Source organism: Corvus kubaryi, unplaced genomic scaffold (genome assembly GCF_017639235.1).
Source record: "Corvus kubaryi isolate FWS band 111438036 unplaced genomic scaffold, C.kubaryi_AGA036_p1.0 37394, whole genome shotgun sequence".
In the NCBI taxonomy this organism is placed as follows: domain Eukaryota; kingdom Metazoa; phylum Chordata; class Aves; order Passeriformes; family Corvidae; genus Corvus; species Corvus kubaryi.
In genome coordinates this window covers 10,267,960-10,289,356 of record NW_024581133.1, presented here as the reverse complement: position 1 = coordinate 10,289,356, position 21,397 = coordinate 10,267,960, and the positions used below count along the sequence as shown (strand labels likewise).

The following is a 21,397-nucleotide window of genomic DNA, read 5'->3' as shown; positions in this document are numbered from 1 at the left end:
AAGGATCATCGAGTCCAACCCGTGGCCCTGCGCAGGACACCCCAATAATCCCACCCTGTGTCTGAGAGCGTTGTCCGAACGCTTCTTGAGCTCTGGCAGCCCTGGGGTCGTGAGCATTCCATGGGGAGCCTGTTCCAGTGCCCGACCACCCTCTGGGGGAAAAACCTTTTCCTGACATCCAACCTAAGTCTCCCCTGACTGAGCTTTATGTCGTTCCCTGGGGTCCTGTCTCTATCGACGAGAGTGAAGAGAGCAGTGTCTGCCCCTCTGCTGACCCTCGGAGGGATATTGAAGACCACAATGAGGTCTCTCAGTCTCCTCCAGGCTGACCAGACAAGTGCCCTCAGCCGCTCCTCATACCGCTTCCCTTCCACACCCTTCCCCATCCTCGTGGCCTCCTTTGGACGCTCTCTAAGAGCTTAATGTCTTTATGTTGTGGTTAGTCTGGAGAAGACCAAGAGAGGATCTCATCAACGCATAAAAATATCTCCTGGGGTGCTAAAAGGATAGTGCAAGGCTCTTTTTGGTGGTGTTCTGCAACAGGATGGGGAGCAGTGTCCATAAATTAAAACACAAGAAGTTCCATCTCTACATGAGGAAGAACTTTATACTGAGGGTGGCAGAGCACTATGACAGCTGCCCAGAGAGGGTGTGGAGCCTCCCTCTCTGGAGACATTCCAAACCCACTTGGACACGTGCACCCGTGTCACTTGCTCCACCTGACCCTGCCTTGGTAGGGGGTTGGACTGGGTGATCTCCAGAGGTCCCTTCCAACCAACAATTCTGTGATTCTGTGATCTTGGTGTGGGGTGGTGGGAGCCATCAGGGCAGCCCCCAGGGTCTGTGCTGCCCTGACGGCTCCAGCCCCACAGTGTCGATGCTCCTGGGTGGTGTCACCCATGGCCCCTTAACCCCGACCAGGAGTTGTCCGTGCTGCCTCATTGTGAAGATAACACAGAAAAACGTCAGGGACTGAAAGGGGTGTTGACCCCACAGCCACTGATCTGGCTCTGACAGCATTTGAAAAACAGATTTTAGTTTCCGCCACCATGGACAGCTTCATTTTAACAGTGACAGTAACTCAAAGAATGTTTTCTTGTAAACTATGGGGTCAGAATCACCACTTAAATAACTGTTTCCTCCCATAACATAAGTATGAAAATATTTTATCATTCTGCTAAGTACATTCTTTCCCCCCATGGGAAGATGGTTTATTTGTGTAGCTTTTAAAGTAAATCACATACAAAAATTCCCTGCACATCTAAATCACAGTCTATCCTACAATCTTTGACACTAGGAATTTCTGCAACATGGAGTGTAAGAATCTGTAAATGTCCTATATGCCAGTGAAAAGATGTAAATTACTTGGAAAATGGATGGCAGAATTTTATGTCAGATACATGAGGGAAGGGTCCAAAAAAAAAAAGTGAAATTTTGTGCCATACTAAGCAGTGCTGTGTATATTCTTTCCCTTTTTCATGTCTGTTGGCCCATCATTAGGGTTTTCCTCTCTCAGACATTGAAGATGTCACTGTCTCCAGTGGTGCTAATAAAGAGAAAGTAATGAAAAATTGCTGTTACAGGTAAAAAAAAAGATTCAGGCCATCCTAACTGGGATGCTTACATTCCTGCACCCTGAGAAAAGGAGAATATACTACCAAATACTGAGGTAATTTCCTAATCAGTATGTAAAAATCAAATGCTCAAAAAACCTTAAAATTCTCTGTTACCTGGAGAGTCCCATGAAAATCCTTGGTTTAGTCACAGGCAGGACACTTCAACTCTGGTCACCTCATTTCAGTGCATAAATGAAAGGTTATAGTAAAAATAAATAAAAATATAAACAAGAGGCTAGCAAGGATGAGGGAATGGCTTGTGCTTGAGAAGAGATTAAAGCTCCCAGAGTGGATCATGCTGGAAAGTGGATTGGAAAGAAGGGAAAGCGAACAGTCTGACTTATCATAAACAGGGAACAATTCGTCATTGCACAATAACTAAGTAATTACAGGCATTCATGGCTGTCAGGCCCCAAACAGTGAGGAGCAGTGTTCAGCGCAGAGTGTAATTTCAGGCCTTATCTCAGATGGTGAAAAATGTGATCTCATAATATCTGAGAAATACTCGGGGTTTCCAGAGGCAGTGAGGGCAATTGCTGGAAGAATGGCTGGAAGGAGACATTCTGTGTGGTGACAGCAAATACCAGTTCTCTGAGGTCTTGGGTGAAGCCCTGGATTTATCACCAACACATCAGAAAGGCCAGGGATGTACATGTGTGTCTGGATTGCCCAAAAGTTGTGAGTTTGAACCCAGGATCCAGCTGCTCGGTGTTAATTTCCAGGTATCAGATCCAGGCACTGAACATGTCCTTAATGCCATGTGTAGAGTTTTACCCGCTGCTCCTCCAGGACTTAAGCCCTGGAGATGGATTCTCACTTCTGGCTGTAGTTAACGCTCCTAGAAATGCTGTAACTCCATGCTGAGCTTTTGCCAGACTTACGCATGAAGTAATTAATGTTTCATTTGCAGTGAGTTTTTGAAGTGGACTTAAATTCCCTCCAGTACACTTGCTCCCACATAATTCATCCTTGGCTCTGATACGACACCACAGTTCAAACACATTATGGCTGTTACTCATTATTATGCCTTTGACACAGTGTTTGTGAATTTTAACTGAAGATTTATTTTGATATAAATTTTTTCAGAATGAAAGCAACTATCTGATTATTTCACCAAAAAAAAAAAAAATCTGGCTTTCCTGCTGCATTTGTACTCTGCTTTTGTACATGGAAAGAAAAAAAAAAACAACCCTGAATGTTTAGTTATTCTGTAACCAGGCATTTCAGGTTAAAGACACTGAAGGGATCAAAAAAGATAAGCAAAATTAAAACACCAAGGTCAGACAAATTCTTCCCAAGAGTAGTGAAGACAAATACGAGGAGGAAATAGAACACAAATCAGATCTTATCTCCACTTTGCTTCCTGGCCAAAGACGCTGAAAGTGTCTCCAAGAAGTAAAAAGATATCTCCCATTAACCAGTGCCAGTGTTGTCAGGGGAGACACAAAATCAAATACTCATACCCTTGCTGGAGAGGAGCACTCCTGAGCATGTTTGTGGTTCTCTGGAAAAGGAGAGGATTACTGGAAACACGAGCCAACTCTCACCAGTGGTGAACTGGTTTTATTTCCATGCTGAATCCTAAATGTAGCACCTACCTGCGTCCTGACCCTAGACAGATATACATCAAACCATGTAGAAAATTGGGATGAAAAGGAACCTTCTGGGGCTTTGCAGTCACCATCCTTATGTTACAGTCACCCCTTCACAATGGCCAGTGTCTCCATCCCTCTACTTAGAAATTTTTCTGCAGGGGCCAGGTGTCTTCTTTGCACAGGAGGATTTTATTGTGAGATCACTTACTGTCCTGTCCCTGTACCTTTTCCCTGGCAACAAAATGCTCACAAGGATGCCAGAAAAGTGTTCCCCACTGTGGTGGCACTTTTAGAAAGATCCAATTGGAATCGAGAAGGGAAGACAGTACAATTTACTATGCGGTGGGACGTCCTGGCTGGACATGCCTCCAGCAGCAGGGAGAAGCTCCTGTTTCCTGGGGGATGCATTTCTGAGCTCTCATCCAATCGCTGCCAGGCTGAGGCTGAGCAGTGAGACATCTCTGTTTGGGGAGCACACGTCTGCTGGGTGAGATTTCACAGGGGCTGCCTGGGGAAACTGATTGGATATGAGATGGGATTCAAAGGGTTAATCACACAAGAACAAAGCTTCAATGCCAAAGATCATAGAATCATAGAATGGCCTGGGTTGGAAGGGACCATAAAGATCATCTTGTTCCAACCCTTGCCATGGGCAGGGACACCTTCCACTAGACCAGATTGCTTCAAGCCCTGTCCAACGTGGCCTTGAACACTTTATTTCAAGCTGAAAAACACCAAGAACAGAACAAACATAAGGATACCATGCCCACCATCTCAGTTTAGCTGGAGCTAACCAGTGCTACCTCTGTGTCCCAAGCCCACATCTCTCTTGCTTTGCAGTGTGCAGCTCCATCCATGAATCAGGTAGTTCAGGGAGGAGGAATCCTCCTTTCCCAGTGTGGCTGGCACAAAAATCAGAGCCTCTTAGCAGACTATTGACTTAGCCAGGCATTGACAGTACCTGTGAAACGGGGATGGCAAAATCTCTGACAGGTGCTTCATGCTTTGCCTGCAAAGTTGATTGCTCTGGTAAGATGCTCTGACAGCCTTAGAATGGTCATTCATTGAAAAAAAGAATTAAAAAAAAGGATAATATCTGCTTTATCAGGACATGCTTCCTGTGTGCAGTGAGGACTGAGCCAAGCAGAGTGAACATTATCATTTATTTTAACTGCAGGGTAACTTATTACTGAGTGTCATTCTACTCAGCATGCTCTTTTAATACTGATTATGCCAATAACTTGAGCAAATAAACTGGAAGTTGCTACAGCTCATTCTTTGGCAAAAGGTCATTCACCTCGTGCTGTAAATGGTCCCACTAAAGAGGTGTGTTTTTTCAGGGGCTGGAGTGTACCTCACCTGTTGAACTGGCCTTCACACATGACTCAGGAGCAGAATGAATCACAGCTCATAGCATACCCAGAGCAGGAGCACAGGGAACCTTGTATTACCACGGTGCTCGGAGGAGATGTCTTCGGATGACAGGGCTTAAAGAAGAAATGTAGCTTCCTCCCTGCTGGGAACTGTGCGTTTCTGGTGAGTTAGCGGAGATTAACGGGCATTCCTGCTGCACTGGCTGCTGGGTTAATTTATAGCTATCTGTAAAGAAAGGCTTATTTATTTATTCCAGTTAGAAGGCTTGAATCCTTGAAAATTTTAAATGAAGGCAGACTTTTTAAGAAGAGACTGTCTGAATGGCAAGTAAAAAGCAGGCTGGGATAACTCCTGCATATAAAAGCAGTGAAAGGAAAATATGTAATATAACTCAGATTTGCTGAGTTATATTACTTTACAGAGTTTTTTACTTTACAGAGGTTAAAAAATAGCACAGACTGCCTTCTTGCCTTAGTATTTTAAATACTAAACATTTTTCTTGTGTTCCTTAATAGAACTCAGTCCTTAATGTGCCTTTATAAACCACAGCATCCATTTGCATGGCTGTGGTGTGACGTATATATATCCTCTATGAATCCCAAAGACAGGACATCCCACTTTAAGACTGTATTTGGAATAACTGACCCATTTTCATGCTATCAGCTAAGATAAGATAACCACCAGAGAAAGAGTCTGGATGGCAAGAGGAGACTACTTTAGAAAGACTGGGATAGTCTAAATGCATTGTCCCATATAGTGTAGTGAGTTTTGAGTACGGAGCCCAGAGGGACATTATCATCTTAACAGAAGCTGTACTTGATGGTATTTCCAAAAGATTTTTCCCCATCTTTATGTACACCAGTATAATATGTATCTAAAGACTTCTCATTTGCAGAATGAGGGCAACATGTGTCTTGGTGAGCAGCCATGAATATCAGACCTGACAAAACCCACTATCGAAAGCACGGGGTGGTTTCAGAGCACCACGTGCTGTGCCCTGACTGGAAAGAGTCCACGTGCAGCTGGGGATGTGTGTGTTCCCATGTTCCCACATGGCACAGCCCCCTTGCTGGATTATGCCAACCTTTAGAGCACCAATCCCTCAGGTCTGCCTTCTGCATGTGATAGGTCTCAGATCTCCAAGGGCTCCCATTATGAGAAAGGATTTTACCATTTAAGTGCTGGGATCAATGCATAGAGCAAAAAGCAGTCACTTGCCATTTTTCTGTAATTTCTGTAATTTCTGTAATTTAATTTTTCTGTAATTTCTTGAGATTTCACTGAATGCTACCAAAGTCCACAGATCCTCAGGAGGATTTGAAATAGCATCAGTGAGTGACTCTTTGTTCCTGAAATACACAACACCATACAGATTTTGAAGCTTTTGGTATGAAAATCCCATTTGCAAAAAGAAAGAAATTACAAAAATGTTCAGGTGTCAATATAAATTCAAAGTAACACAGGTAAAATGTTTCTTGAGAGGTAGTGGGTTCTTTGTTCTTTCTGCCTCCTTCCATATGAGTATAAAATGCATGAGCTCTCTCCCATTTGAGCTTCCTGTGTTGTACCCAAGATGGGAAGCAACCTCAAAAGGGTCTTGGGTGTCTTCAGAGGGATAGGAGACCAAAGTGCACACTTGGAGTTGCAGAGGCCTGGATCAAAGGGCTTATCCCTGTCCATCAGCAGGCAGAGTTACTGCTGAGATGTGCAGGCAGGGGAGCAATGGGGAAGAACATCCCCACACTCTCCCAGCTCATCTCGTGGAGCAGTACTTGCCCAGGCTGGGATGTGGGCAGCAGGGCAGGGCAGCTGTCTGGGGGAGGCTGGAGGAGATGGCTTTAACAATCTCTTCCAGGCTGGAAGATCCAAACTCCTCAGAGCATTTCCAGTCCAACTGTGGGAGTCACTGTTTCCTTACTGAGGAAATTGGTGGTTTAGGCAGAATTCTGGATCCTGCTCAGACTCCACTGGAGTAGACACACTGACCTGAGAACACTTTGTTTTGTAGCTTTGATGAAACTAATTTGGTTAGCGTGATTTAGATGTAAGAGATCTGTAAAATAACAGTAGTTTCCCTGAAAGTATTTTACCTAAATGTCCTGTTAATGCTCAATAAATGTCCATTCTGCTGCTGTGTTGTACCTGCAAAGTTCTGGCCTCCAATGTGTGGAAAGATTTGGCAGTTGGTCACTACTTTATGAAGTAGTGAAGTACTTCCAGCAGCTTTCCAGCATCCCTGCAGTGCATAGACACCAGGAGGTAGCCCACAACTTATGAAACACCTAAGGGGAAAATCAGCAACATTCTTGTCAAATATTCCTGTTCGGGCGAATGATTACTCAGAAGCCTTGCACTGCAAGATTTAACACATTCAAGTGCCACTTCTTATTAGGGTGTAGCTGACTTGTAACTTATTTTCATTGGCATCAAGATTTTATTTCCTCCTTTGTAAGGGGTGATCCATGTGAATAAGCTAAAGGTTACCTGGACAGGAAGGTAATTGGCACACCTAACTGCGGGGAGCAGCTTTACCCATATTTTCTGTAATACAAAGTGGACCACATATTTGAGAGTCCCCTCCTCAAAGAATTGCTAGCAGGTGGTTTTCTGGCAGCAGGGAGCAAGCCTGCATGCCTGGTTAGCTATAAAATGTGAACTTTGAATTGTGAAGACATTGAGAAGGGGGGGAAAATAGTAGCAATCATTAGGTCTATAACCGAAGGGACAAGTGCTTCCCTGAGGAGTCAGCAACAGCATTGTTGACACGCCTGGCACAGTGGAACATGCTTGTGAACAAGTTTCAGACAGCACCAGGCCACACAGCAAAGGCAGGTAAAAGTTGAGAGTATCAGACTGTCATAAAAGTCTCCATATAATAATTAATGGCCTGTGGGGCCAGAATGTCTGAGGGACACGTGTGTTGTGGTGTCGTTGACCTTCCAGTGGGTGATGGCCAGCGAGCAGTGGGCTGGGTAGAGCCATCTCAATGTCTCACCAACTCACAATGGACAGCCAGGAACCCCTGCTCAGGGCAGGTCCCTTCAAAGGAGGCTGAAGAACTAATTTGGATAAGCAGCCATAAAAGTTGGATTAATGCCACTGACAAATGAGGGACTAAAGGTCAAGGAGGACTTTCTGTTTCCCTGAGGGATGGGAGACACTGTATGCTCAATGGCAAGCCAGCCTTGCCTCCTCTTGGAGCTAAGCCTTCCATTTCCTCATCTCCACACCCTTATTCTGCCATCCATGGGTTGGCAACAGATAGCCACATGCAAAGTATGTATTCTCTAAGGATTAAGGCAGGGGAGCAAGCAGGGAAGCTTAGTTAGTTGGGGAGGGGCTGGCTTGCAGCAGCTGAGCTCACATCTGTACAGGTTCACCTCGGCAAGGGGTCCAACCTCAGGCAGCAGACGCTGTGCCAGACTCCCTCTGCGATCACCTTGGTGGCTCCAGGGATTTCTGCACCCTGTCGTGGCAGCTCAGACTCACATTCACAGGAGGAAACAGATGCCAAAGTACATGAGATCCTCCCTCTGAATAGAGCTGGAGTAGGAGAGCAATCAGGGTCTTTCTCAACTCCTTAGTTTCTCTGTCTTTCTCAGGCATCTCCACACTGAAGAAACACTGTGAAGGCGCGATCCATCCCACCTGCATATACAAATATGAAGTTCTTGTGGATAATCCCATTTTTCCTGCTGCAAGGTAGAGTCTTGGCTTAAAGGACAGTGTTGTGGGTAAAGTAGGTCACATGTGCAAAGACCTTAACTTTCTGGAAATAAGAGTTTCTTTCTTTCTATGGGGCTATTTTCCTCAGTATACACCAGCAGCAGTCTGGCTGAGCCATGGGAAAAGTTGCACCCCAGTTCCAGAACTTGGTGTCATTCCCATCTGCACTCTGTATGTCCTCTGCTTGGGGTTGGCCACACTTACATGTTGGTTTCTTTGCAGACATTTAAGCTTTTCTGATAAAAAATGCTAGAGTCTAGCTGTGTTTACAAGCCAGCCTGATAAATAGGAATTTATTGCTGGAGGACTGCAGTCCAGAGTCAGATTTCCAGGACTGGTCTTGACAACGCAAATCTCTGGTGAATTGTGGCACACAGAGCTGCCTCTCAGCGGAGGGAACTGGGGAAAGTGGAAAGGCCCTATCAGCATCCTGGGGTCTTTGCAGCCATGGTGCCCCACCATAATGGGTTCTGCAGCCAAAATCACTCTCCGCTATTCAGTGCATGAGATCAGGCTGTGCACTCAGGGCTGCATTCTGCCTGCTTGGAGAGACGTGCTGGGCAACCCTGCAAGTGAAGGGGAAGGTCACTTGCAGTCTGAAGGGCTGCAGTGAGTGACCATTGCATCTTTCTCTTTCCTCCACAGCTGAGGCAGAGCACAAGTACCTCCTGACCACCCTGGCCAGCACACACGTGTACGAGCACACACCAGGCAATGCTACCCTTCCACTGGGCTTGGAACTGGAACAGCTGGAGGAGCTGCTCTGGTTCTTCCGCAGAGAAGACCGTAAGTCCCATTGGTGTTCCCGGTCTGAGACACAGTCCTTGGCTGTTAACTTTCCTGCTTAACAGAGATACCTGACAGCATTACCTGAGGAGGTGATTTACCGCAGACACACAAACCCTCAGTCTCACCTCTGGAAGAAGCAGGCCATAGGTGAAGACAGGCAGGAGGCTTTGCTGAGATAGTGTCTCTGGGGTTCAGCCTCTTTCCAGGCAGAGCCTGCCAAGAGAGCAAAGGTCTCTTGTGATTTTGGCAGGGTGAGGGAGCAGATTGACATAGCAGCAGGTCAGTGCCATGAGGATCAACTTCAAAGCCACAAAAATCAAGGACAGAACATCCTGGATGCCCTCAGGAAACACCTGGCCAGGCTCTGTGGGTCACACTGTGCTGTCCCTACTAACCCTGCCTCTCTGCTTTCCCTCAGCCTCAACATGGAATTACTCTGTCCTTGCGCTTTCCCTCGCAACCATGATTTTGGGTCTTGTTCTTCTGACCATTAACATTGTGCGAAACAGGTGAGTCAGGAAAATTTGAGAATCTTCTGGTGTGTGGTGGTGCCCTGAAATCCTCACAGGCAGACAGACACAGGGGTTTGGCAGGGCAGGACAAACCCTAAGTGATGAGGAGAAAAGCAAAGACAAACTCCCTTTGAACCATTTTTTGTTATAAAACCTTGCCTGATGCCTGCTCTCTTTGTGTCACTTGGAACAAGCCCCTTCCCTTCTCTGAGTCCTGGATCCAGTAAAGGTCTGCACAGCTCTGCCCAGCCCAGCAAGGCTGCTGGGAGGGAAGTGATGATAACTATGCTGTGATGTGCTTTCCCCTAAGTACAGGGGCTCTGGAGCAGGACTCCCAGCCTTTCTCCATCCACATCCCCACACTGTTCCCCTGTTGCTGCACAACCCCACAGCTGAGGAGCAACTCACTGTTTGCTACTGTACGAAAACTTAGCTCTGTGTCAGAGCTGCTGTCTTCAGACCAAGAAAAGAGCTAATGCTACGAGCCTGCCTCGCACTCCCTCTAGTGATGGCTGGCTGCGTGCTGCTCCTGACATCAGGAGCTGGGTGCTCTCGAAGTGTGAATCCCACAGCTGTGTGTGCTCAAACACTTCAGAGCTCTTACCTGTCAGCGTTTGCCCATAAGCAGCTGGCGTGTTCCAGGAACATGGTGCAAACTGACGGCTGTGACCATCACCAGGGTAGGTGCCCTCAGATGTGGGCTGGGCTTGCTGCTTCACTCCATGTGTCCTTGTGCCTTCCCTGCAGGAAAAGGAAGATCCTCGTGAATGGAGAAGCAGCACAAACCACACAGCAGGTTGACCTGGATGCCAAGCAAGCCCTGGTGCCTGTGCAGGAATATAGCCCGGCCGAGCCGCAAAAGCAGGAGCCAGGGCCCCAGGACCGGAGACCAGGGGACGTGACGGTCCAGTGGAAGGACGGGACTGTCACGTCCCTGTACACGGAGATGTCTGAGGAGGCCATATAGTGGCAGCTGAAGTCAGCCCATTTAGGCCTTAAGAAAGGTATCGGAAGGTCTCAGTTCATAGGGATGGAAGTTTAAAACTGCAGTTTAGCCTGGGAAAAGAGAAGAGTGAAACAAGAAAGCAGCAGAGTTGCACCTGCAGGAGGGGCCCTGGGCTCAGCTCCTGCCTGGCTGGTGTTCCCCCATTGCTCTCGGCTGCTTCCAGCCTTCCCTCCAGTGCCAACTTCATCTTCTTCCTCAGGTGCTGCAAACAAGAGGGAGCTGAGCCAGGGAAGGAGGTGGGAAGCTTGGCGTGCAGTCAGGCAGGGTAACCACCCTCACTTCCCATCAGCAACACTGAAGCTGAGGCATTTTTATTCTTTTCAGAATCATCTTTATTAAAATACTTTCCAAAGTGGTTGATCAAAATGCTGTATCGAATCTCTCTATCAGTAAGGTCATATATAAATATATATATATATATATATATGGCTATATGTACAAATATACACATGGATATTTTACTCTGCAAAGTAACTGCAACTCCAGGGAGAAGCAGAACATTTAACCTGATAGAGCACCTGAAACCAAACACCCAGCCCTTGGCCCTGGCTTGGGCACAGGTAGAGCCTGGTCTGCTCCAGGATTCCCTTTGTGTCCTTTGCTGGGCACGTAGAAGCCATTAAATAATTTAGGACATTATTGGAAATATACCAGTCTTTTAAACAAAGGCTTTTCAGACCATGTCCTCGTCAGCAAAGCATCTCCTTGCATAGCCTCTGGAAAGGGATGCCATAGTGTAAAAAGTTGATTAAAAAAGCAGCAATTTTGGTGTGACTTAGCTTGATGTGTGGGTATCAGTTTCAGGCTACCTGAGGCCTTTAAGCAGCTGAAACAGTATCGGCACCTTTTTTATCTGGATTTAAAAAAAAATAAAAATTCCTCCTACTTAATGCTCAGTCGGGGACCTGTGGGATGAATGAGATGGGTGCCTCCATGCCGGATTAATGATTAATTCCCCCTTCCTGGGCTCCTGTAGCTGTGTGCCAGGTGCCCAAGCTGGCTGGGGGCTGTGGGGGATGGCCCTTACCCTCCCAATGGTATCCACAGCTCTGGCTCCTTTGGGAGCTTCTGCATCCTCATGGAAAACTGAGCTGGCCCCGGTACCAGTGGCAGGACAGGGTGCAAACACCACAGCAGCACTGGGCAGGGGCAGGCAGAACAATGCCACAGCCCATGTAGGACCCTTGGCACCCTGCCTGCTTGCCAGGTTGCCACTGCTGGCTTTGCCCCGACACGGAGTCTGGGGCCGCCATCTGCCAGTGGCTGCTGCAGTGCCTGTGAGTCCATCATGGAAAATCTCACCCCCTGCGGAGCTGGGGGGATGGATGAGAGTGTCTCTCAACCCTCTCTGCAGCCCACAGGGATGTGTCCTAAAATATCTTGAAGCCTTTCAGCAGGGTGAGTGTGGGAGCCTTCCTTTTGCTCTGAGCCCGCGAGGACTTGATGGTGACCAGCTTGGCCTGGGCCACTGAGGGGATCTCCTTGTAGTTGACGGTGGAGAGGGTGTTGAAGGTGCAGGTGGCCAAGCTGTGGTGGGTGGGCAGGGCCACCGGCGTGGCCACGGGTGGGCAGGGCCGCTCCTCGGAGATGAAGAGTGGCCGCAGGTTCCACTCGGCCTGGCGCCGCACCTCCCGCACGGCCTCGTGGAAGACGTGCTGCACCCGGGCGAAGTCCTGGCATGCCGACACCTCATGGAAAAGGCACCCAAACCGGCTGGCGAGGGACATCCCCTCTGCTGAGGGCACCTGCCTGGTGAGAGGGGAGCGGATGGGTGCAAGATCCCTTGGGGCATGGCAGCCACCCAAAAAGGGTGCAGGCAACAGATCCTGCATCCCATGCCTGATTCCCAAAGAGCATCAGGGTAGCACCTGCCCACCCCTGCCCTAGGACAAACAGGTACATGAATCCAAAAGACTTTTGCCTTTCCCAAAATCCCAGAGTAACGGTCTCTTTGTGTCCTCAGGGAATCACACAGCTTCCCTTTCAGGGAGGTGTTCCAGGGACCTGGGGGAGGGTGTGAGGGCAGTGCACTGGGAAGCAGGGAGGAGGAGATGGGGCAGGTCCTTGCTGTGGGGAGGGGGATACCTCCATCCTGGGAGCACAGGGGTTTCAGCAATGCACGTGACTCAGGGACCCATGGGACCACAGAGCAGCACAAAAGGCCAGAAAAACATACCAGGCACATCCAGTCCTGGCAGTGCGGCTGGGACTAGAGGGCTCCAAGGAAAGGAAGGGCACGTCCAGAGGGGCTCCTCTGGCTCAAGCCCTCCCAGGGATGGTGATGTTGCCTCACCACTCAGCCAAAAAACATCCCACTAAAAATACCAACGGGCTCAAAATAAACACATCACTGCTTGGGCAGGAGAGCAGAAACTTCAGGGATGTGGGAGGATGTTGCAAATACTAATAGGGATGGAAATACTCGTAAAGAAATTGGATTTGGGTTTTGCATCCCAGCTGGAGGGATGGGGGATCCGTGAGCTCTCTCCCACGGGGAACAGGCAGCTTTACCACATGCCCGATACCTGTACTGCTCCATGTCCAGTTTGTTTCCCAGCAGGAGCACGGGGCAGCGGCACTGGCAGCCCTGTGCATGCACGGCGAGGACCTCGAGGTAGCGCTGGCAGCCCTCAAAGCTCTTCCTGTCGTCAATGCTGTAGACAACAAGGAAGGCGCTGGCCCAGCACAGGTAGCGCTCGCAGTTCCCAGGGCCATCCTGGGGGTGAGAGGAACAGCTGAGCCACGGTCCAGTCATGGTCCAGCCTTGGTCCAGCTGGTCATCACCCCCCAGTGCCTCACCTGGTCAGCTGTGTCCATCACCTTCAACAGCACAGGCTGCTGGTCCACCAGCTCCTCCGAGGAGTAGGTGTCCTCTGCAAGGAGAAGGGTGGTTGTGAGGATGGGGTGGCACATCCTGTCTTCTTCAAAGCCAAGCAAAGCCCGGGATGCTTGGCATACCATGGAAAAATTTCAGCTCTGATGAGGAGCATCCTCCACCAATGCCTCCCACCTTACTCCTCCCATTATTTTGAGGGACTGGTGGTGATGTTGCTGGGCAAGCCTGGCTAGGAGCGCTTATTTCTCCCCATGTGCTGCAAGCATGGGCTTGCGTGGGAGAAGGAGGGAGAAGAAGGAGCTTGGCACAACAATCCCTGCACCTAGGGCTTGGCCCTTATCTAAAATCCACAGCCTGGTGAGATAAAGTGAGCTGGGGGCTTGACATGGGACTGTTTCCCAATAAATCAAGCAAGAGGAGCAGTCCTTTCTTTTGGAAGGAGGCCAGGCAGGGAGAGCCATTCAGCCATTCCCTCAGGAGAAAGATGCTTTCTTTGGGCTGGCTTTTAACGGATGTGTTTCGGAAAGGTTTTGACGTGGGAAGATGAAACCACATTCCCAAAAATATCCAAGGAAGAAAGTATTTATCCTTCTTTCTAAGAGCCACTGCATTATTAGGGGCTGGAGTTGGTTCGTGGACAAGGTCCATATCTTCCTAATGTCCCTGATAAATCATTTATGGTTCTTCCCCACAGCCTGGAGTCAGGCCTAGGAAAATTGTTATTAATTACTCAAGTGAGTGGAAAAAAAATGCCCAGAACTGCTCGCTGCAAAACTCAGCCCGAGGGTTGCCTGCTGTGCACCCATCCTCATTCCCTCAGCCCAACAGACATGAGATGCTCCTCAAAGAGCCCAAAGAATTCAGCTTTTGGGTTTTTTAGGGGGCGATGCAAGGAGCCAACATTCCCTGTGGGACATGCCCCCAGAGAGGGCGCTGCTTTCACCTCTGTTTTCACAGACAGTTTTGGGTCAAATCCAGCCCTTCTTGTTGTTTTTTATATAATTTTGGGTGGGGGTTTTTTTGTTCCCCTTACATGCCAATTCATGGGAAACGCAGGAGATGGGAAGCATGCTCCATGGGATGAGAACGTGTCTTACCCAAGTTGGGATCATATTCGCTGATGAACCTCTTGGTTAGAAACTTCACGGTCAGAGCTGCAGGGGGTGAAAGAGGCAGGTGAGGCAGGTGTCCCCTCACGGCACCCCGGCAGCTCCCCGATGCCCTGCCCTGCTCGTGGCTGTGGGTGCACATCTCACCTGACTTGCCGGCCCCTCTGCACCCCAGGACGGCCACGTTGCACTCAGGGAGGGGACTCTGGGGTGGCCGCTCGCCGCTGGCTCGGGGTTTGCCGAACATCGAGGACATCCTCGGTCCTGCGGGAGAGAGCGGGGGGACATAGAGCACCCGCTGCCATGCCGGATAGGGACCTTCTCACTGCCTGACTCGAGGGTGCCCCAGCCTGGGGAAGAGAAGGTCTCAGCAGCACCAGGGTGGGAGATCCCCTCTCTTCCATCTGCATCCTGGAGCCAGGCTGGCTGGCATCCTCATCCCACAGTGGCGGCCAGCACCCCACCCAAAGACAGGGACCCCCCAGCCTCCTGCCCACCCATCACACGCCAGAAAGAGAAGAGAAACGCAGCCTCCCACCTTAAAACCTACGGCCGGAGGGGACGTGGGGCTCTCCGGGAGCGCGGGGCTGGGGAAGCAGCGGCCCCTCCGCGGCCGGGGCTGGGATGAATGAGGCAGGCGGAGGCGAGCGCGGCTCCCGCTGCTCGGGCTCCAGCCAAACTCCTTGTAAGGAAAGCTGCCACGCCGCGGGGCAGGACACGCTGCCCCGGCCACCCCGAGGACGGTGCCCCCGGCAGGGCACACGCCAGCACCACGAGCTCCCCCGGCTTCAGGCAGGGACCCCCGAGCCCGAAGCCTGCCGTGCCTCGGCTCGGTGGCCACTTCGCCATGTCCCGGCACCTTCTTCAGCCCTCAGCTCCTCGCCGTGTCCCCAGTAAGCCCAAGCCTGGTCCCTCTGCCCTGGCTGAGGCTGGCGCACTCATCACACCTTCGGCCGGCAGGAGCAGCACCCGGAGTTGCCTGTCCAGCCACCCTGCCCACCACCTGCCCGGCTCCTTCGGATGCAATTAAGCACAGACACCTTCTGCTGCCGGCAGAGTCTTTCGAGGGAGAAAAATACTCTTTTCCCACCCAAAAGACTCAGTCCCAAGAGGAAAAGGGAGCCCGGGGAGTACTCACCAGTGCCCGCACCAATCCATCAGCCGGCACCCAGTGGCTCTGAGCCTGAGTAGGTGGCAGAGGCTGAAGTCAGCGTTGTCATGGCGATCACAGCCATTTGGGATAGGGCTTAACAGCCGGGACCACAGGATACGGCCCCTGGACCGGCCCCGAGGGACTGCGGGGAGGGGTCATAGCCGAGGCTGGAGAGCGAAGGCTGCTCCGTGGCCATGCGGGGCTGCTGCACCCTTGGGAATATTGTCCGTTAATACAGGCAGGATATTTTTAAACCCTCCCAAAATAGTCTGGGAGTGTGGAAGTCCCTGCAAGCCCCAGGGATGGGGAGGATGGGGATCACAGGGATAACTCCCCTGTGGAAAGCAGAGCCCCTCTGAGGACCTCTGACCCCAGACTCCCTTTGGACACAGGTCTAGGGTGCTTAAAAGCAATTGGAACTAAACACGGTATTTTAAGCTGGGTATCCATGAGGATCAATTACAGCGGTCCAAGTGCAAAACTCTCCCCTTCTCCCTTAAACTCACACTTTTGGGGAAACCTGCTGGGGCCATGACCCTGAGGCAACAGCTTTGCCATCATGCACTGCCCTGAAAGTTTCCAGCTGCTGGGATGAGGAGGTTAAGGAGGGAGCAAAAAATAGACCTTCAACGGGATGGGCTGCTCAGGTTAAATGATTCATCAAAACCAAAACACCAGTTGAAAACTAATCACGGGTAGTGATGGGGAGATCCAGGAAGGAGGCCCCCAGGTGAGCCCTGTTGTCAGCCTTCCTTGGCACCCCACGGCAGAGGTCAAATGGGATTTCTAGCCAGAAAAAGCTGTGATTAACATACACAAACAAGTGATGTGCCACAAGTAACACTTTTCCTCACTGTCAGCCTGTGTGTCAGTAAAAAGGGGTTTATCTCTCCCCTCTGCCAGGTATTATAGGGAGCTGGGCAAGCCCTGAGGCCAGAGGGGAGGTTTTTTGGTTGCTGCACTTCCTTTTTCTCACCATGAGATCCCAGGTGAAGCACAGGCTGGCTCACGGCTCCTTGCAGCTGCCATGGATGTTGCAGATGCTGTTGTGGGGCAGGTCACAAAGGAAGGTCTCTCCCTGCCCATGGCAACGCTTGAGGAAGAGCCAAGTCCCTTTCCCATGGCTGAGGTGGGTGGCAATGAGATTTGCTGATGTCATTTACCTCCCTGGGCTGTAAACTCCATGTTTTAAGGGAAAAAAAATAGTGTGGCCATATGCTCTCCCCAGCAAGTGTGCTGCCCTCCCCAGGTTGGGGACTGTTCCTTTAGGGTATTACTAGGACGATGCCTGGAAGTGGAGAGAATAAAACCTGATTTCTCCTGAGTGGCTGGGCATACTCCATGGGATGATCCAGGCACCTCTGCCGTGCCCAGCGCTGGCTGGTGACACTGGAACCCTGCCTGAGTTTGGGTGGGCAGCTGAGCCTGGCGGATACCTTTGAAGGGCCCCGGTCACAAGCTCAGCTATCTTTAGCCCAAGGTATTTATATTACAAGGCCGCTGGGCAGTGCAGCAAAGGCATCAAAGAGTGGAGAAGGCCGGAGGGGGCTGTACTGGGCACAAAGGGACATCGGGTGCTCCCCCACCCCTGAGAGCTGCTCAGGTCCCAGGAGAGAATGACCCCAGAGGAGGGAGGTTCCCAGGCAGGGCCCCCGGAGCGGGTGCATATCCGGGTGGAGGAGCAGTCATTCTCGGTGGAGAAGACCTTGCTGGTGGAGAGCAGTGAGTACTTCCGTGCCCTCTTCCGCTCGGGCATGAGGGAGAGCACACAGGAGGAGATCGGGCTGGGGGAGCTGAGTGCAGCCGGGTTCCTCGCTATGCTGCGGGTGCTGGCGGGTGAGAGGCCCGTCCTTGGCAGTGAGGAGACCTTCCAGGCAGTGGAATGTGCTGCCTTCCTGCAGGTGAAGCCCTTGGCCAAGTACTTGATCCACTCCATCAACTCTGACAACTGCATCCTGCTGTACCAAGCTGCTGCCATATTTGGCCTCCTGGATCTCTTCCACTGTGCTGCGCTCTACATCAGGGACAGCTACACTGAGCTGGAGGAGTACCTGGACTGCCTCTCTGATGACCTGCTGGCCTACGTGGAAGCCCTCCTACCCAGCACCTTTGTGGCAGTGGGAGCCCACACACCCACCTTCGAGTTCTTAGAGGACCTCTCCAGGACCATCTGCTACCTGGACGAGGAGACCAACACGTGGAGGACCCTCTCCTGCCTTCCACTGAGTGCCAGCACGTTCCTAGCCGGCATGGCAACCATGGATAATAAGATCTACATTGTGGGTGGCGTCTACGGAGCCAACAAGCAGGTGGTAGAGAGCAGCTTCTGCTATGATGCTGACACCAACACCTGGAGCGAGTTCCCCAGCCCTCACCAGCTGCGCTATGACGTCAGGCTGGTGGGCCACGAGGGCTACCTCTATGCCATTGGTGGCGAGTATGAGAAGATCTCACTCAAGTCCGTGGAGAGGTACGACCTGGCCTCCAGCACCTGGACATTCGTCTCCGACCTGCCACAGCCGAGCACGGCAGCGCCCTGTGCCCAAGCCTTGGGGCAGATCTTTGTTTGCTTGTGGCAGCCACTGGACACCACTGTCATCTATGAGTATGAGACCCAGCAAGACGCGTGGCTTCCCGTCACCGAGCTCAAGCGGCACCAGAGCTATGGGCACTGCATGGTGGCCCATCGTGACAACCTCTACATCATGCGCAACGGCCCCTATGACGACTTCTTGCGTTGTGTCATCGACTGCTTCAACCTGAGATCGCGGCAGTGGAGCGCCCTGCCTGGGCAGTTCATGAACAGCAAGGGAGCCCTCTTCACCGCTGTCGTCAGGGGTGACACCATCTACACCGTCAACAAGATGCTGACGCTCCTCTACTCCGTGGAAGAGGAGACCTGGAAGCAGAAGAAGGAGCGGGCAGGTTTCCCACGCAGTGGCTCCCTGCAGACCTTCCTCCTGCGGCTGCCAAGACGTGACCATGACATCGCAACGTAGCTGATCCCCCATCCCATGTCAGGATGCTCTCCTTGCAAAGGCCTCAGCTCTGCACTCACTGCTCCCCTGGGCTCCTCTCCTCCTCCACGGAGCTGTGCTCAGGACCAGGGATGCATCATGTTGGACCTTGGAGGTGACATCAGACCCTGCCAGACGGAAAGGGCAGCTGCTGTCTGCCTCTTCCTGCCCTGCAGGGGCACAAAGTCCTGTCAGCCATGAGCTCACAAGCCAGCTGTGTGCAGGACATTGTGGCTTCTGCAGAGGACAGATACCACAGAGGTGCAAACATGGGATTTATTTATTCTGACTGCACTCTGAGGGTGTGCAGCATTCCACCTCCTCTCTGCCTCAATGGAAAATCATTCATTACATGCCAGAATTAAAAGGAAAACTATAGAAAAGCTTCTCATTACTGTGTTTTTCATTACTCTTAGGTTTGGGGTTTCTTTTCCCCCATGCTTCTGAAGGAAAATACCTCCTAACGGGGATCTATGTCAGGACTTGCTCCTGCCCCTGAATGCTTTTTCAGCTGCAGCTCAGTTTCAGAGCCATATGTGGGAGTGCGGTTCCCACGCAGCCTTGCACTCCCCTGGGAATTCTCCGTGGTTGCAGCAGGGTCCTGAGAGGAGGAGGGGAGATGGGGAGTGAAGGAAAGCAGCTCCTGGGCATCAGGTGCTTAATGTGCCAAGGGTTTTCTGGGACCTGGGAACAATCCATCACCCCCCCAAGCCCCAGTGGGCTGGCAAGTGCTGGCTCTCACCGGAGACTCACTTGAGACAAGTCAGGGTCTTTTGAGGACATGGCAAAGCTTGGTAGTACAGAGGGTGCCAAAAGGAAAGGAGGGAGAGGTAGCAGCACCATTACATGGTGATACCAGGCTTTCAGAGCTCCACAGCCAGAGGAGCTGTTCCCATTAGATCCCACCACCCAGTGTTGAGGGTTGACAGCCCTCAAGACCAGCTCTGGGGATGGCTGGGGAGCACAGAGCTCCCCTCTGTGACCATAGGGGCCAATGCAGCAGCAAACCCAGACCCCGGCTCAGCTCGCTTCCCATCCATGGGGCAGGCTTTGGGCTGCCTGTGCTGTCCAGGCTGGGAGGGAGCGGAAGGGAATACCAGCCAGAATGCTTCAAATACCTCCGCTGCTGATCCTCGCCAAGTCTCAGCATTTTCAAAACAGTTCCCGCATTTGAGAATAAATCCACTCAATGCAACCGCAAATCAAAACAAACCAGAAAACCCCATCTTGCACCCACAGCCAGATGGAAAACCACTGGATGCGCCTTGTCCCCATTTGCTCTCTGCCACTGGGCCAGGCCACCACCCTGCTGTCACCCATGAGGGGACCGCTGCCGGTGGAGCTGCAGGTCTGGTGGTGGCAAGGGGGAGGCAGGGGACACCAATGGACCTGTCCCAGCTCTGCACTGTGGGCACTGTGAGCTGAGCAGCATTTCAGTCCCTGGATGGACTGTTACAGGAACCCATCAAATCAAATCATTGTCCCCTTCCCAGACAAAGCCAATTAACATTTCACATTGTCTTCTCCTGAGAGCAGCACATGGAAGAACACTGCTTTAAAACAATTTTAAGTTGAACAAACAGCTTAAACATCCATTAAAATAAAGCTAAAATAATTCTGTTACTAAAATATTTATGTTGGGCTTGTGTGGCCAACCCTAGACCACAAAACTTGGCAGGCTTACCTCTTCCCTCCATCTCTGACATCAAGTGATACAACCTCCTCCCCACCTCCACATACCGCTTTTTGACAGTTCAGGGGTTTACAAAGATATTTGTCAACAAAATGCAAAAGGTTTTAAGATTTTAAGTGTAGCACTTGAGGGAAAGCGTGAGTCTTGGCAGGCAGCTGACTATGGCACGGATGCTCCCAAGAGCCATTTGTTGCATCCATCAATCCAGGCTGTGATCCAGAAAGTAACACAAAATCATTTTAGATGCAAAGGGAGGAAAAGAGATACATTTCTTACCTCTGCAAGAAACAATGATCCAGAACCAAACAAGCCACTAAGGAGGGTGAGAAGCTGCTCAGCCTTTGCACAGTGAGTTGGCGCTGCCAGTGTGCTTTGCTCCACCAGAATCCAGCACCACTGGCACCAGCACAGCACCCTTATCTTCCCCTTTCCATCCTCACGGTGTTTGCTCCGCCAAAGATCACAGTTCGAGGCGACGCGATCTGCCTAATCACAGTTTAACCTTTTGCAAGTCTCGTTTTTAAGGTGACATCATCTTGGCAAGGGGGAATGTAAGGAAAAGCTGTCTGTAGATGGACTTGCCTTATAAGGTCCGTATCAAAAATAAAAGCTTGTATAACCAAGGGAAAGCAGGAGGAAAAACAGGGCTGGGAGGTCAGCCTGTGAGCTCCCCAGGAATATCTGCCTAGGACATACAAGGTGCTGCATTTTCCATTTCAATGCCATTAAAGAAGAGCAGGAATAAAGCATCCTTGGGGATGGATGGGTCAACTCCCCCAAAACCTGGATGCCAAGTTTCCTTGTTGCATCCAGGCAAGAATGAAGGCAGCCATGGAGAGCTATACCTTCCCGTTGTTGTCTGGCACCCACCTGGAAATCCAGGGAGAAGGGACATGGTGTTTTACCTTGATGGCAGTATACTGAGCTGCGAGATTGTTTGGAAGGATACAGTGGAAAAATGATACTAATAC

General features: G+C 50.8%; 3 protein-coding genes across 9 annotated transcripts; 2 read left to right on the top strand and 1 right to left on the bottom strand.

Annotated features, from left to right (window-relative positions):
- Positions 1-1,182: 1,182 nt before the first annotated feature.
- On the bottom strand, positions 1,183-21,309 carry RASL12 (RAS like family 12). 6 transcript variants are annotated; one of them, XM_042039712.1, is made up of 8 exons: positions 20,703-21,309; positions 14,711-14,827; positions 14,552-14,608; positions 13,418-13,491; positions 13,144-13,334; positions 10,217-10,353; positions 9,226-9,313; positions 1,183-8,233 (listed from the first exon to the last, which is right to left on the bottom strand). In XM_042039712.1, the coding sequence occupies exons 2-8, from the start codon at positions 14,817-14,819 to the stop codon at positions 8,158-8,160; spliced, it is 732 nt and encodes a 243-aa protein (XP_041895646.1). In that variant the 5' UTR covers positions 14,820-14,827; positions 20,703-21,309; the 3' UTR covers positions 1,183-8,157. The 6 variants fall into 6 exon arrangements, with proteins under 6 accessions (XP_041895646.1, XP_041895647.1, XP_041895642.1 ...); XM_042039713.1 differs by lacking the exons at positions 1,183-8,233; positions 9,226-9,313 and having other exon boundaries at positions 9,889-10,353; XM_042039708.1 differs by lacking the exons at positions 1,183-8,233; positions 9,226-9,313; positions 10,217-10,353 and adding an exon at positions 10,927-12,367.
- SLC51B (solute carrier family 51 subunit beta) lies at positions 4,660-10,984 on the top strand. Of its 2 annotated transcripts, XM_042039715.1 has the most exons (6): positions 4,660-4,747; positions 8,188-8,287; positions 8,957-9,097; positions 9,519-9,609; positions 10,360-10,616; positions 10,818-10,984. In XM_042039715.1, exons 2-5 carry the CDS (start codon positions 8,248-8,250, stop codon positions 10,577-10,579), a joined length of 492 nt encoding a protein of 163 aa, XP_041895649.1. In that variant the 5' UTR covers positions 4,660-4,747; positions 8,188-8,247; the 3' UTR covers positions 10,580-10,616; positions 10,818-10,984. The 2 variants fall into 2 exon arrangements, with proteins under 2 accessions (XP_041895649.1, XP_041895648.1); XM_042039714.1 differs by having other exon boundaries at positions 10,360-10,984.
- On the top strand, positions 17,333-18,715 carry KBTBD13 (kelch repeat and BTB domain containing 13). Its single transcript, XM_042039697.1, has one exon. It carries the CDS (start codon positions 17,333-17,335, stop codon positions 18,713-18,715), a length of 1,383 nt encoding a protein of 460 aa, XP_041895631.1.
- Positions 21,310-21,397: the final 88 nt, after the last annotated feature.